The 16705-nt window shown below is 35.5% G+C and overlaps 2 protein-coding genes across 3 annotated transcripts; both read left to right on the top strand.

Annotated features, from left to right (window-relative positions):
• Nucleotides 1–488: 488 nt before the first annotated feature.
• LOC122274172 lies at nucleotides 489–4056 on the top strand. The gene is made up of 2 exons (XM_043083156.1): nucleotides 489–2050; nucleotides 2768–4056. Exons 1-2 carry the CDS (start codon nucleotides 650–652, stop codon nucleotides 3857–3859), a joined length of 2493 nt encoding a protein of 830 aa, XP_042939090.1. The 5' UTR covers nucleotides 489–649; the 3' UTR covers nucleotides 3860–4056.
• Nucleotides 4057–6277: 2221 nt separating this feature from the next.
• Nucleotides 6278–8765, top strand: LOC122274170 (putative kinase-like protein TMKL1). 2 transcript variants are annotated; one of them, XM_043083155.1, is made up of 3 exons: nucleotides 6278–6532; nucleotides 6723–7237; nucleotides 7921–8765. In XM_043083155.1, exons 2-3 carry the CDS (start codon nucleotides 6754–6756, stop codon nucleotides 8514–8516), a joined length of 1080 nt encoding a protein of 359 aa, XP_042939089.1. In that variant the 5' UTR covers nucleotides 6278–6532; nucleotides 6723–6753; the 3' UTR covers nucleotides 8517–8765. The 2 variants fall into 2 exon arrangements, with proteins under 2 accessions (XP_042939089.1, XP_042939088.1); XM_043083154.1 differs by having other exon boundaries at nucleotides 6278–6544.
• Nucleotides 8766–16705: the final 7940 nt, after the last annotated feature.

The following is a 16705-nucleotide window of genomic DNA, read 5'->3' as shown; positions in this document are numbered from 1 at the left end:
ACTATATTATAATAAATATACTATATTATATATTATAATATAGTATATTAAAACCGGACCGAACCGGACCGGAAATCGGAGTACCGGTTTAAGAGGATAACTGGTGCGTAATCGGTTTTAAAAATTGCAAAACCGGTACATACCGGTTCGGTCCTAAATTTTATCCAAAATCGGACCAAACCGGACCGGTTATTCCCATAGTGATTTGATATAATATATTAGAGCTTTTTTTAGTGCAAAGAGCTTTACAATTTGATGTATTATATCAATTGACATTAGTTTATAAATTTATTTAATGGAATATTGTTACCTCAAGTGAGTTGTGCTGGTGTAGTTTTCTGTATATGCGCTTCAAGAACTTCTTGAGGTAAAAATGAATGTATAACTTGTCACAAGGACTCGAGCATAAAAGCAAAAATGAATGTATTCACAGCTTAGGAAGATACAAAAAAGTAAAAATGAGCATAAAGACGTTGACCCGAGGGTAGAAAGGCCCCGGAAGACGTTGACCCGAAGGTAGAAAGGCCAAGGACCTGGAAAGCAAGTACTTTGACTGGCGCTCTCTTGTTAACTTGCCATGAACATATGTAGGATAATTCGTAATATTTTCTGTAGATAGAAGGCAAACAAGTACAGAGGCCGGGGAGACATGGAGAAAATTGAACATTTCAGTCATAAGCATCCGCTAACCTTCATCGAAAGTGCGACAACACTTGGAAGAAAGTACCGCAACAAGATTAAGTTATGCGCAGGGTGCGACAAAATCTGCACCTTTCCACTCTATGCTTGTACGGAATGCTCCTTCTATCTGCACAAATCATGCGCAGATCTTCTAAGAGTGTTCCAAAATCCCTTTCACCCACATCCGCTCACGCTGCTCTTTGATGCGGAGATTTCACTTACTTGCGGGGCTTGTTTCAAAACTTGCAGTGGCTTCTACTTCAGCTGTGAGGTATGCGATTTTTACCTGGATATTGGTTGTGCTTTTCTTATTCCCACTGTAGGAGATCAAGGCTGTAAGCAACTACAACACTTCACTCATTTGCATCCACTGACAATAGTCGAGAGAGATTATGATAATATTAATCGCGTTAGATGCCTCATATGTTGGGACTTCTGCTCGGGTCTTTGCTATGGTTGTGATCCTTGCGGCATCTTTCTTCACCAACCATGTGCTGAGTTCCAGTGCCCACAAGAGATCCAAAACTTTAGGCATCCATGCCCTCTCACCCTGCGTACTCGGGTCAATTCCTTTCGCTGCCAAGCCTGTGACACTAGCATGCTGGGCATTTGTTACCATTGTGAGCGGTGCTTATTCTTTATTGATGTTGGATGTGCTCTGTTGACCTGCCTAGAATCGGAAGACCGAATGCAGATCAAACATTTCAGCCATAAGCACCCCCTTTTCATTCGGAATTTTGATTGCAGTGACCGAGTCTACTGTTTTGCGTGTGGAACAAACTGCTCGGGACCAACTTATATCTGCAATCAGTGCAGGTTTTCACTCCATAAACGTTGTGCTGGGTTTCCTCCGAAGATCTATAACCTCCTTCACACAAACCACCCTCTAACCCTGCGTTTAAGGCCAACGGGTACAGATTCAACCCAAGTAGGATATCCATGCGATGTGTGCTACGGGGATTGCAATGGCTTGACCTACATGTGTAGGCCGTGTAATTTTGACTTGCATGATGAATGCACTGGTCTAGTTCCCACTATAAAATATGAAGGTCACAAACACCTTCTCTTGTTGGTCGAGAAGATAGGACTTGGAGCCAAGTGCAATGCCTGTGACAAACCCTGTGGTTCCTGGGTTCTCCGTTGTCATCGCTGCGATTTCAATCTCCATCTAGGATGTGGTCCATTACCATATGCAATCAAACACAATTGCCATCTAGATTCCCTCACCCTTACCGAATCCCCCGTTCGAGATGATTCAGACGACGAATTCTACTGTGATGCTTGTGAGGAAGAAAGAGATCCACGATCACCCGTGTATTACTGCGCATCATGCCTATTTGTAGCTGACGTCTTGTGTGTCATCTCTGAGGTATGCTCATATATATTTACATAGCATGTGTGTTTGTGTTTGTTTATAGATATTTACATAGCATCTTGCTTATTATTTATTGCAATAATAAGCAAGATATAACTATATATAACTATATATATAGTGGCCCGGCTGGGCATAAAAAGCCCTTCCCAAATATATAACTATATATATATAGTTATTTTATTCTCAAGTCAATATATCATCTACATCATTTAAATGATAAAATTTGATTTATGAGATTTCAATTTTAAAATTTATTTTTCAAATCAAATCATGTTATGTAAATATTTTACTAGGTGTGTTCTATACACCGGCAATAGAAATTTTCATATATATTGTACAAATGAATAAATAATTAAGGCATTCCGATGATTATTGGGATTACATTCAAGGCACTCAATATCCCCTATTCTGAGCAGCAATCAAGTGATTGCATTTGTTGAGTGCAGCAGATTTGCATCCGTCACATTAGGTTCACTTTCCTTATATACAAAGTCTTGTGAGGCAATTGTTTAGGGACTGGTTGGTGCTGTAGATTATACTCTTAGCATTTATATAGCATGAAGGCTTGTGTGTGTGTGTGTGTGTGTGTGTGTGTGTGTGTGTATATTTTTGATAAAATGTTTGTATATATATTTATATGGCCATCATATAGCTAGCTAGGAATGATCTTGCATCATGGCTCTTGACCAACGTTCGAATGGTTGTAATCAGGTTGGGCCATGGCTGAAGGGAGAATATGGGGATGTGGAACTGAGGACGCCTCAAGGAAAACTAGCTGGAAAGGTGATTGCGAAAACCCAGGAGGTAAAAGAGTTCCTTCAAGCAGAAGATGCTCAGGCGATCAAAAGATTCAAAACATGTAGTGAGCTGGGACAAAATCACGAACCAGACGACTACTATCATGATTTACTGCTAACTTGGGATGATCTGTTAACCCCTTTCAATGACATGTTCGAAAAGGCAACGGCACGGGCTTTCGAAATACATGGTGACGTAGGAGTACAGAAAGCAGGGGGACCTAAGCCTGCTATGACCTTTCTTTATATAAAAAACTCCTTGACTGACGAGGAATCTATGGAATTGAACAAGCTTTTAGCGACTGAAGAAAGAGGGAGTAGCAGTACTAATCAAGATCCGAACTCTTCTGATGATAAGCAGGATGGCCCAGATATTTTGTCCTTCTTTCTGGACGAGGCCTACATAGACTTCGAGCAAAAGATTGCTTTGGGGCCCAAAAAATCTACGGAATTCTGGGACATAGAGGAGGAGATTGTTAATGTCAGCGATTACTTGGTACCTCGGAGCTTGGTCCCTATCCTAGAAAGCTTGTTCTCCAAATATGGGGATGTCAGTGCAGATACCACTCTATCTTCTGGAGTAAAGATGTACCTCTTTACTGTATTATGTGGAACTTTAGACAGCATGTACAATACCAGGGTTTTAGACATCTCAGAAGATCTACTAAGAAATTGGTGGAAGAACTTGAAAGCCTTGCTCTCTGCGGGGTTCAAAATTCAGTTTGCTTTTGAACATTTGAAGAGAGTTGCGCATGCTTACTTTGGACTTCGTCTTAGAGAGGGAGTAGATACCACCCTTTTCCAGCTTAATAGAGATATCACCGAGTCTTCTGAACAAGTCGAGAAACTTGCTAAAAACTTGGAGCTAATGAAGTTAAAAAGGGAGCGCATAATATCTGAAGATTCTGAGATCAAGTCTAGCTTGGTTGACGATTGCTTGCAAAAAGCCTTCAAATTAAAGTGGAGGAAAGCTGGAAAGGGTCTGGAGCTTAATCGGCGACACTAGAAAAATGGAAATCCGTACTGTTGTATCTGTTCTCCAACGATCTTAGCTTTCAAGGATACGCAGATAATATATGTATTTAAATGTGATCCTGTACAACTTCCTCACTGTAGCTCAACCTCCACACACCAGCTGATCCTGTACTTTTGTTTTTTGTTTTGTTTTTTTTTTTTAATGAAACACATGGGATTTTAATGGAATTTTTTGCTGCTTCTTGTGCTGCCGGATCGATTCCAGTGCCCCTCTCCACAAGAGATGCAGTCCCATTCTTTTTGTGCCAGAGCAGAATCCGCCTTCGAATTACTTCACAGGCTTCTTTGTCTGACATCCCATCCCATAATCCATCACGGGCTAAAATAAGGCATTCATCATCCCTAGCTCGAGGAAGAAACACGACTTTCTATTCTGGAATAATCTATGGTTTCATATATCTATCACCTGTAAGTTAGAGAGGAGAAAGAACGTAAAGATCTCACCTTTTTATTGGTTTCGTTTTCTTCAACGGAATGCAATGCATTTGTTAGGACAAAGAAATCGAGATGGGTATAAATTCATAACAACCACTGTCACAACAGCCAGGTCATTATAAAAAAATTAAGTTCACAGATCGAGTTCAAAAAGTAGTAATTTCATATATCCATTCCTTTCATATCACGATGAAGGCTTTGAGATAATTTTGATAAATGAACACTTCAAAATATTAAATTTTCACAAATTTTTCTAAAACCTTCTCAGAATTATGCTTAAATTTGAGACTGACATTGGTGTTAATTTCGATACTAATGGAGAGTGAGGGTTCTTGTAGGTGAGGGAGAAGACCCTTTGCAGAGAATGAAGAGTGAGGGGTGGGGGGGCTTTGTCTGGGTGAGGGAGAAGGGCAGAGGGGGTTTCGTTTGGGTGAGGAAGGAGACCCTTCGCAGAGAAGGGAGAGTGAGGGCCGGGTGGGGGGCTTCGTCTGGGTGAGGGAGAAGGACAGAACTGTGATGTGGAGATGAACCAAGTGTGTGGTGTGCGTTCTGCAGTCCGAAGGTTGGGAAGATTGGTACTGTTGGCCACAAAAAATTCTCATTTCAAACACAAAATTTTCATATTTATTATTATAATTTTTTCAAATTTTCATATAAAATATAATAAATAATTCAACTTTTTTCTTACTTTTTCAAATATTAAAATAATAATAATATTAAAATATAATATTTTAATATTTAATTTTAAAACTCAAAATTCTCATATAAAAAATCTCAGTGGCAAGTAGAACCAGAGCGATTAATTTCAAAGTTGATGCGATATTTCATTGAAATTTTTTTTTTTTAATTTTTATTTGAATTTAAGAGTCCAAACTACGAGAGATAGACCTACTGACCAACAAAATTATCAAATTCTTTCGGACAAGAATTTGAAGGGATCTTTTATCTCATTATATGACATGATTTCATACTAACAAATATTAATATTTATGTAAGAGCATTAGTAATGTGTTATTTATCTTCATCTTTATATTTAAATTTAAAGAATATGCCCTTAAAATAATCTGCATTGATTTATTTATATGTATAATTATAAATAACTATGTATAGTTCTTATTCAAAGATGAAGATTTCATTTTCCTTCTTTAAACTATATTTTTATTGTTTTTTCTCTCTCCTCCCAACTCTCTCTTTTCTCTCTTTTTTTTACTCTTCTCTCTCTTTATTATTTTATTATTATTTGATCAAAAAATACATAATCTAATGTAGGAATTTTTCTTCATATTCAAAATCAATATTCAAAAGATGTAATTTTACATATGAAGATAAAGAATCTATTACCAATGCTTTAAGCAGTTCAAAATTACAAGTTAATCCTCAATTCAAAACATAAGTTATAATTCGTGCCATGGTTAAGAAGGTTGCAAATTAACACTTGGACCAAGAATTAACATTTAGTTACATGATCATATTACAAAGGAAATAATAATTTTGGAAATTACCAAAAAAAGAAAAAAAGAAAAAAAAGTAATGAGTGACCAAATCACCAATTTACCAAAGGCCCAATACCACTGTAATGAGGTATTATAGACTTAAATGTAATTCATCAGCCTTTTAATCATTATTCATTTGTTTATATAATTTTAAATAATTTTTTCATGTGTATTATAATTTATCTATTTTTTTAATAGAGTAGTGAATACTAAATTACAAATATAATTTCTCTAATTATATTTATGAGTTGTTAAAGAAATTGTAAAATAAATATATCAATTGAAAAATCAGAAAAAACAATGGTCAACCACCACCAACAACCGTTGGTTGTCAACTAGTAATTATCATTACTGTTAGAGCGTGCTCTCTAATCATTCAAGCATTTAAGTGGGGCCAGGTTTGTGTGATTAAGAAGATGTTAATCCCGCAGTATCCAATAAAGAAGAAGCATACGCATCCATCAATGGATCTTTAATTACCACAAACCCAAAAAAATGAAGAAATTTGAGACAGAAAAAGAAACACAAACACAACAGTTTAATCGGTTGAAACATCACATGCCCAGATCTGTCTCACTACATTGAGCCAGCGTATATTTGCTGTCTTTGTTTTCACCTCGTAACTGCAAAGGAGGAATTTTTTTCATCGGATAGTTTGGAAGAATCTTGGTTCCACGCCCCTGCAAAGTTCCATTCTATCTTCTTCTTCTGGTCCTGTATGTCCAGCTGTATGAAAATCTTTTTCCGTCAACAATGAATCGAATTTCCATTCTGTCTGTCATTTTCCAATCTGACACATTTTACCCACATCTTAATTCCTTGTTCCCTACTCATTCTCACAATCCAAGAATGTACTAATGTGTTGTTTCATACTGTTTTTTTTTTTTTTTTTTTTTTTTCCATTAGTCTCCCGCAAAATAAGAAGGATTCTGGTAGGATGATGAATACCCACATGCTCATACTAGTTCTTGGACCAACTTCAACAGCTTTGTTGGTAGTTCTCATACTTGTCATCTTGTTTTACCGCAAAAGAACGGTGAAAAATGGTCGTGAAGATATGGAAAACATGGACCGGAAATATGGAGTTGAGGCACAGATAGAGGAGTTGATCACTTTCCATGGTGGGCAGGACCTGACAATAAGTGACATTCTGGATGCTCCGGGCGAAGTGGTTGGAAAGTCCACCTATGGCACGCTGTATAAGGCCTTAATGCAACAGAGCACCACGTTGAGGCTGCTGAGGTTTCTGAGGCCAGTTTGCTGTGCCAGAGGTGAGGAATTTGTTGATGTGATTCGTCTTCTGGGATGCATAAGGCATCCCAACTTGGTGCCTCTTCTAGGATTCTATGGAGGGCTGAGGGGAGAGAAGCTTCTTGTTCATCCGTTTTACAGGCGCGGCAATCTGGCCGAATTCATTCGAGGTAATCTGTCTATATGGCTTGTGATGATCTCATATTCTAATCGGTTTTCGAGAAAATGATGGAAAGAAAAAGAAACTAAACTTGGATGTCAGTGTTCTTCCTTGTTATGTAACTTTTAAGCGGATATGAGGGAACAGAAGCCTAAATCCAACAATTTTGCTTAGCTGAGTTACGCTTACATATGCTGTATAGAACTGCAGAACTTATCATCATAATCCTTATTCTCCTAGTTTTTTTGGTTTCTCAGTACAGAAAACTGGTTATTTTATCTAAAAATTCATTGACAATTCTTTATATCAGACGCTGTACTAATCTTGATACCAATACTTAATCTTGAATGGATTATTAAACCATTGGAATGCTTCAATCCCTGATTTAGATTAGGCAAAGGAAAGGGAGCTGAAATAGGAGCACTTTATCAGATTGAAAACGAATGGCCGACTCTAGTTTCAAATTAGGGTCCTGGAAATAAAATCACATTTATTTACAATTTTTAGTCTGTGTTCAGGTTGACGAAATCTCCTTGCCCCAGTTCAGATGGAGTCTATTTGGTCTGCATGAACTATCGGCATTTTAACAAACAACTAGATTTAGAAGCTTTCCTGCATACATTGCACTGTCTTTCTTCATTTGAAACTCAAAACATTTTGAATAGACCAACTCTGTTTCATATGCATTGGCAGATGGAAACGGTGACTCTCACAAATGGGCCAACATTTATAGCATCTCAATTGGTATAGCCAAGGGTTTGGAACATCTCCATACAGGATTCCAGAAGCCCATAATCCATGGAAACCTCAAGTCTAAAAACGTACTTTTGGATTGCAATTACCAACCATACGTCTCAGACTTTGGCCTTCACCTTCTACTGAATGCTACTGCTGGCCAAGAAATGCTTGAAACTTTAGCATCTGAGGGCTACAAACCTCCTGAGTTAATCAAAATGAGAGACGCAAGCGAAGAGACTGATATCTACAGCTTTGGGGTAATCTTACTTGAACTTCTTTCAGGGAAGGAACCGATCAATGAGAACCCAACTTCTGAGGAGGATGATTTCTTTCTGCCTAACTTCATGAGAAACGCGGTCCTTGGACATAGGATCGGAGACTTATTTCGTCCAGACATACTTCTCAGCAACAACAACGATGATGAGAATCGGGTTACTGAAGAACGCATTCTCAAATTGTTTCAGCTTGCTATGACTTGTTGTTCTCCTTCTCATTTTGTTAGGCCCAATATCAAGCAAGTCCTCTGGAAGCTTGAAGATATAGGAAAATAAGAACTTTGGTATTTTGCAGAGAATCCAACTAGGTACGTACTGCTGGTACCTCATTGCGATGGTCGATTTTGGGATGAGCGATGACATATCGATCCTCTAAAACCTACGGGATTATGTATATATGTAAAGCATATATGATAAATGAGTACACTTCTACCCAAAATAGTTGAAAATTTTGGCTGTACAACAAGGATCGTGGTATTGTTAATGTTGATGTTTATGGAGAAAGATTAATCAGTTGAAGCAAAAGTTGCACTTTCTGGTCACTGGCCACCGACCAAGGATCGAAGAAATAGAAATGGTGATTACACTTTTCACATTTTAGAACGTTTTATTGTCAAGCATCAGCAGCTCAAGATTATGGATTCCACCAGTTTCTTTGAACTGTGGAGGCACAATCTTTTTTTTTGGAGAGAAAAAGTATCCATTTTTTATACTTGTAGTTACGTAAGTACTTAGACCTGTAAAGGGTACTGGGTGATTATACGAGGTTAAGCATAAAGAAAAATGTTAGAATACACCTATACAGTGCATTTCCATTAAAAAAATAGATAAATATGAGACTCATATAAAAAAAATTATTTTTTTAATAGTAAATCTCACTCTTTTTTAAAATAGAGTACGATGCACTTGTATACTCTATGACTATATCTTGCATTACTCGAAACTAAATGACAAGGCCATTTGGGTATTCATTTACATTGTACCAAGGGTGTGACGTTGATTAATCAGGAAACAAAAAGCGAGAATTGGGGTTTATTTCTAGATTAATAGCCCATTTCAAGATTGCAGCGAGTCATGGTTGCTTAAATTTTTTTTTTGAAGTGCCTAGACCTACAAAGTAAGTTTATAAAAATAAACTCACGAACTTAAGTGTATTTTCTTGTGGATAATACCGAACCTTACTAGACTTATCGATATATAAATTGAGAGATATGTTCTTGTGCAGAAATCAATACCACAATCCATATTTCCTAATACATCTATCTGTCTCTCTCTCTGAGTGTTCAAATCTCATAATAACCACAACTACCCTATTAAAAGAGATTAACCACTTTGGTCAGATCTACCTCTGCTTTCTCCACCTTTGTTAATGCTGGGCCATTGGAGTAATCAATGCATTGAGTGTGTTTTTTCTTCCAATGTCCTTGCTTAAGAAGTTGTCAATGTGACAAGCATATTTGATCTAACTATGTACACCATATAGCCTCATTGTTCAAGAAAAAGTTCAATGTTTTCAAGGAAGGAGATCAAACCTGCCAATCTGACAGGTTGGATTGTCAATTGATCTTATGGTCGGTATATGATACTTTGCGATAGGCAATCACACAGGAGACCAGGTATGGGGACATACATTAGTGTGGAATCTGAAGTGGGTAAGACATCCTCCATCAAGCATCTTATATTTAGATGATGAAAAAACATCATCAATTGGCTATGGAAATTGTGCGCCATAAATGAGAACTATTAATGAGTTTGGGTACCGTCCTTTTAAAAAAAAAAAAAATCATCGATTGGACAGTGCCAAACTATATATTTTATCTCATCTCATTATTACAAATATTTTTTTTTAAATTTCTATACAAAATATAATAAATAATTCAACATTTTCAAATCCAAAAGAATAATAATATTAAAAAATAATATTCTAATAATATTTTATTTAACTTTCAGCTTTTATCTAAAACCATCTTATACCAATCTCACTATCCAAACCGCACCTAAGTTTCAAATGATAAATGGTGCTAGAGTAATAATCAAACATTTTATAATTTGTATCTGTTTCTTGTGAGGTTAAAGGGCTTCTTACCTTGGAGAATGTTGGTTGCTTGTACATACTTAGGAGATGATTGGTTTCATTCAGTTGTTGTTGAGGTTTGGTTTGTATAAGCCTTTCTCCTGCCTTAATGCTAATGGAGGTTGTCAAATGAATAGAAAGTCCTCTGTTTGTTCAATAAGAAAAGTCATCTTCCCCATCGTTTACCCCTAAAAGAAATTGGATTACATTGACTACAAATCTGTTGCCAAGCTAGAATAATAATAATAATAATAATAAAGAAAAATAGATTCGCTTTCAAAGGTCAGATCTAAGTATCTAACTGTACTTTTTTTTTCCCTCTTTTTGCTTTATTCTCTCTCTGGTAAAGTATTGTAAATAATGTAAATTGTAAAATTTTCATTTCATTTTACTTTGTTTTTTGTTAGTCCGTTTAATAAAGTAGGTACATGTAATTACATTTGTGTCTTAAACCAATTAATTCGGTTAGTTGGTTTAATAGTCTTTTAACCTTGGGTTAAGTTTTTACTCAATGTATAAATACTTAACCCAACGCATGTACAGTTTCAGATTAATGAAATAAATTCTTCTCGTCTTCTCCAGTGCTCTGTTTTCTGAGAACTTGAGTTGAAATCGTCACATGGTATCAGTCGCTTATTAGGGTTAGGGTTTCTTCGATTTTTCCCTTCCCTTTCTTCATTTCCGCTGCACAAATGGCCGAATCTTCTGTTTCTTCCAACACAGATGATTCCAGTCCATTTCAACTTCAAAATGGAGATTCTCCTGGTTCGATTCTCGTCTCAAATCTCCTTACCGGCGACAACTACAATAGTTGGCGTCGTTCCATGGAAATGGCTTTAAAAGCTAAAAATAAGCTTGGTTTCGTTAATGGCTCCATCATCCAACCACACGAAACTGATTCAACCTATTCTAAGTGGGATCGTTGTAATAGCATGGTGTTATCGTGGATTCTCAACTCTGTTTCTCGTGAAATTGGAGAAACCGTCGTTTACGCACTCACTGCGAAGGATATGTGGGTTGAACTCAAGAATCAGTTCTCTCAAGGGAATGGACCGAGGATATTTCAACTCCAGAAGGAACTTTCATCTCTATCTCAAGATCAAACTTCAGTACGTGTCTATTACCGAAAGTTTAAATGTCTTTGGGATGAGTTGATGAATTATGATCAAATACCTCATTGTACTTGTGGACCTTATAAGAGTTGCAAGTGTGATGCTACTCGTTTGTTTCTTGCATATCAACAACGGCAGCATGTGATTAGTTTCCTTATGGGACTAAATGATGATTTTACACATGTTAGAGGTCAAATTTTGTTGCTAGAACCCCTACTGTGACGCCCCCAAATTTCATTTGGGATCGAACGGAAATTTGAAGCGTCGAGACATGCAACACAAGGTTACCTGCCCCCGTTCATGACATATAAGATGCAATGTTCCTAACATGCATCTAACAATATGCAATATTCGCAGCGGATATATATTTTTTTTCTTTAGCAATACTATGCACCAAATTGAAAATATCCCAAATGCTTAAAACATACTTCATACATAAAAACCTATTGAACAACTAAAATCACAACACTAGTCCAAAATAGTTATGATCCAAAAGTATTGGAGATGCAACTCCATCGTACAAGTAGTAATTTAACTACTATATTAACATTAACGACGCACCGTCGTTCAATCGACTGTGTCTAGTTGGTCAGCTCCTGATCCTCCTTCAGGTCCTGTAACAAGATCTACCATTCGAAGGGAATGGTAGTTGGGACTACCACAGTGAGATTTGATTTCAAATCTCAGCAAGTTAACAAAAAACTTCCACACATGCTAATGATGCATGGATGACAGTAAAAGCATAAATGTATAATCAAATTCATAAATAATTAAAACATAACTTAGCGTACAACATAGCATAATTGATATAACTTAAATTGAAACATGAACTGAACTTGACTTGACATGAACTTGATCTGAAACTTGACTTAGTATGAACTTACTCTGAAACTTGAATTAACATGAAAAATACATACTCCACAGTTGTTGTGGCCCCATGTATTCTACACAAACTGAATGTACTCAAGATAAAACGTGACTAGAAAACTAAAGGACTGGAGCCCTGACGTAACATAACGTGATTTGAACATAACTTGAAATACATGACCAACTTGAGATAGAAACATTTCGTAACATGGCATAACATATAATAGACAACATATTTAACATGACATACTTGTAATGTACAGTAATACATGACAGAATATATTATGTAACAGATAAAAATTGATGACAGAATAAATTCTGTATAATAGATAATTACGTGATAACTTGGCATGGCATGACATATATGATAACATACATACATACACTATAGTTCCTTTACTTAGCAAACATACACAGTAGACTGCTAGTAAGTTAAAAGCTAACTTACCTCGATCTCCGCGTTTCTTATAAAACTTCAAGTGCGATCACGAGGAACTGTAATTAGTGATTCTAAAAATTAGAACTAAATCACTAATAATTTGAAATATGGAAAATACTAACTTAAAGAGTAAAATTTTCATTTTACTCTCTACATGTGGGAAAATGACTGTTTTACCCATAACTTAAGGATTTTGCATACTAACTCCAAAAGTTTCCAAAATTTACATTCCTCATGTAAATTTTGTCCTAAACTTAAATATCAATTCAGAAAAATTTAAAACAAAACACAACTATGGAAAACACACTATGGCCGAAACATCCATAGGCCATTTCCTTTGATTTTTTTGTTGCAATTCCTTCCAACTTCAAAAATCATGCTTAAACCAAAATTTTGCAACAAACATCTTCCAATCCTAAGTTCAAAACCATACTTAAAACATCCATTTAGAAAAATCTAATAATCAACACCAAACTTTTTTTTTTGTAAAAAGATCCAAGCACTTGAATCACAAGTTTTGACCTTAAATCAAAACATCTCCAAGAGTTTCAAAAAAAAAAATCTTACTTCTAACATATTCATAATATCATCCTAACATCAACCATGCTTTAAATCATCAAACCAAAGTCACCAAAATCACAAAATAACATTTGGAGTTTTTGGTTTTACACTTAGTCCAAAAACAGAAACTTTTTCCTCAACTAGTTTTGATAAATCTCTTGATCTATGACTTATAAATATATGATCTTCAAACCAAACGATAACATGGTTTAAAAAGATGTCCTAAAACATATATAAGCCTCTAATTCAAAATCACATGGTTAGAAATTAACCAAAACATAAATTTAGCCAAGAATATCCACACTTTGGCTTATTTGAATATCTCTTTGCATAAAATTTCATATCTTTGACACTAACATCAAATATCTTCAAAATAATAATATAACATGTATATAAGATACTTAAGATCTTCCAATAAAATTATTAAAGTCATTAGAATAGGTTTAGATCACCAAAGAGTTAAACTTTCTCAAAACAGAAACTGTTTTTCTTCTTCCAGTTTCTAAGTTTCTAAATTTAAGAAAATCTTTCATCAAAACCTTTAATCATGCAAAAATCCTCAACCAATAGTCACATATACATGTTAACAATACTCCATAAAAATTTCGGACCAATATCTATCCATTAGCTTGGTCAAAAACTCCAAACTATAACATATTCTCCAGTTTATCTCCCAGAATGACCTTTCTATAGTTTACACAATATTTTACTGACCAAATGATCTTCAAATGGGGAAAATAAGATATCCATGTAAACTAGACTCAAAAAGGAACAACTTATATGAAGGAGACTTTATGATAAAACACTTACAACAGCTTCAAAATGGGCGTGCAAAAGATCTCCTAAAATCTGTCCGAGAGAGAGTGTTTGATAATCTTTTATTAGAAGGTGTAATTGAAGATAAGTTCATGGGTGCTGGCTGGACACATTTATGGACGAGATAAGGGAGGTGATAAGGTTGGATTTGAGAGTTGAGTGTGGTTTTCTCCTACCCAAAATATCTATAAAAGATTATCTCATAATATTCTATCCAATAATATCTACAAAAAATCAACTTAAGATATTTTTATCTAATAATATCTATAAAAATCAACTCAAAATATTTTTACCCAATAATATTCACGAAAATTACCTCAAGATATTTCTTTTTATCCAATAATATCTACAGTTTTGAACAGGCGTTTTGTCCAAAAATATGAAAAAATATTATTGCGCCATAAGACTTTAAATAACCCTCCGAGTCTAATGGCACAAATTATAATACATTTTGACACTTCTAACTATCTCCAATAATAAAAAATACACTTCTGATACCATAGTAAATAATAACACTAACTATGTAGTTAGACAAAAACCTATACGATTAATGGATTCGTGAAAACTTATGGGGTTTTCACGAGATTCCTAAAGTTAATAGAAATTTCACAATTGAATTTCTAGCGGGCTGTTACACCTACCATCCATTACCAAAGTGTTCTCTTTAATTATACAAGAAGAGAAACAAAAGGAGGTTAGTTCCATGGGGAGAATAGGATTTGAACCTAACGTGGCCTTCATGAATAAGAGGATTGAAAGTTCTAAACCTAATTCTGGAAAACAGTTTAGAAAGGAAAAACTGTTGTGTACTCATTGTGGAATGACGAACCATACAGTGGATAAGTGTTACAAATTGCATGGATATCCTCCGAATTTTAGGTCAAGAGGGAAGGTTTCTTCAGCCAATCAAGTACTGGTCCAACCCGAGAGTACACCTTTTGACTCTAATTGCATGTCTTTCTCTCAAGATGAATATCAGCAACTATTGGCATTAATTAGACCACAAGCAACTGATTCTTCTCATCATCAAGCCGCCAATATCATTTCTGAAATTCCTTTCTCATCTGTTTCAGGTAAACCACTTTTACCATCCGTTTTTTTAATTAACAGTGAGAAATTACCATCCTTTTCTAGCACCTGGATCATTGATACAAGTGCTACTGATCATATAATTCATTCTACACAATTTTTTACTACTATAACAAAAGCTTTGAATACTTTTGTTAAATTGCCAAATGGAACAAATGTTGCAGTATCACATCTCGGTACTGTTCAATTATCAGAAAGCTTGACATTGAAAGATGTTTTATGTGTGCCTAGTTTTACATATAATCTTCTTTCAGTGACAAAGCTTACTTCTGACCAGAATTGTTGTTTCATTTTTATGCCTGAGATTTGTTACATATAGGGGCTTATCCCATGGAAGATGATTGGGAAGGGTAGCAAGCTTGCTGGACTCTACATTCTACAACAGTCTTCAGTCAGTGCAGCTGTTGGTTCACCTCATTTTTCTCGAGTAAATTCTTTTCATAATTCCACTTATCATTTGTGGCATAGTCGATTAGGGCATCCATCTCTTTCTAGGCTACTTGTGCTTTCTAAAGCAATTCCTGATATGTTTTTAAATAAATGTACACATGATTACCATTGTACAATTTGTCCTTTAGCAAAGCAAAAGATGTTGAAATTTCCTGTTCATTCTTACAAACCTTCTTCCATTTTTCATTTGATTCATTGTGATATATGGGGTCATTTTTCAGTACCCACTCATGATGGTTTCAAATATTTCCTTACAATTGTTATTCTAGGTTCACTTGGGTTTATTTGATGAAATCCAAATCTGAGATTAAACATATCTTCACAGCCTTTTACAATCTGGTACTTACACAATTTCAGCAAAAAATAAAATGTGTAAGAACCGATAATGGATTGGAATTTCAGATGAGAGATTTCTATAATTCCAAAGGAATTTTTCATCAAACTTCTTGTGTTGAAACCCCTCAACAAAATTCTATTGTTGAGAGGAAACATCAACACCTCTTAAATGTAGCAAGATCTCTAAAATTCCAATCCAATGTTCCCTTAAATTTTTGGGGAGAATGTATCTTAACAGCAGCACATATTATCAATCATATTCCTTCTCAGATTCTAAACAACAATTCACCACATCAAATTCTTTTTGCTGCTTATCCTTCCTACAATCATTTCAAAGTTTTTGGATGTTTGTGTTATGCTTCCACGTTGAGTAATAATTGATCTAAGTTCTCTCCTAGAGCTAGACAATGTATATTTGTTGGTTATCCTTTCAGAACAAAAGGGTATAAGTTGTATGATTTGCAGTCTCATACCTTTTTTGTTTCAAGGATGTTGTGTTTCATGAAACCATATTCCATTTTCAGGTTTCATTTTCTTCTCCATCATCTTCTTTGCCATCTCAGTTGGTTTTACCCAATCCTATCACAGAATGTAAACCCGAGACAGATATTTCATCCAGTTCAGATTCTATTCCTTCTGTGCCTTCCATTCCTTTGCATGATATAAATCAGTTTCCTCCTCTTCGAAAGTCAACCCGAATGCATAAAACTCCCAACTATTT

Source organism: Carya illinoinensis, chromosome 8 (genome assembly GCF_018687715.1).
Source record: "Carya illinoinensis cultivar Pawnee chromosome 8, C.illinoinensisPawnee_v1, whole genome shotgun sequence".
NCBI classification, from domain to species: domain Eukaryota; kingdom Viridiplantae; phylum Streptophyta; class Magnoliopsida; order Fagales; family Juglandaceae; genus Carya; species Carya illinoinensis.
The sequence above is the reverse complement of the archived record's forward strand: the minus strand, read 5'-3'. Positions and strand labels throughout refer to the sequence as shown.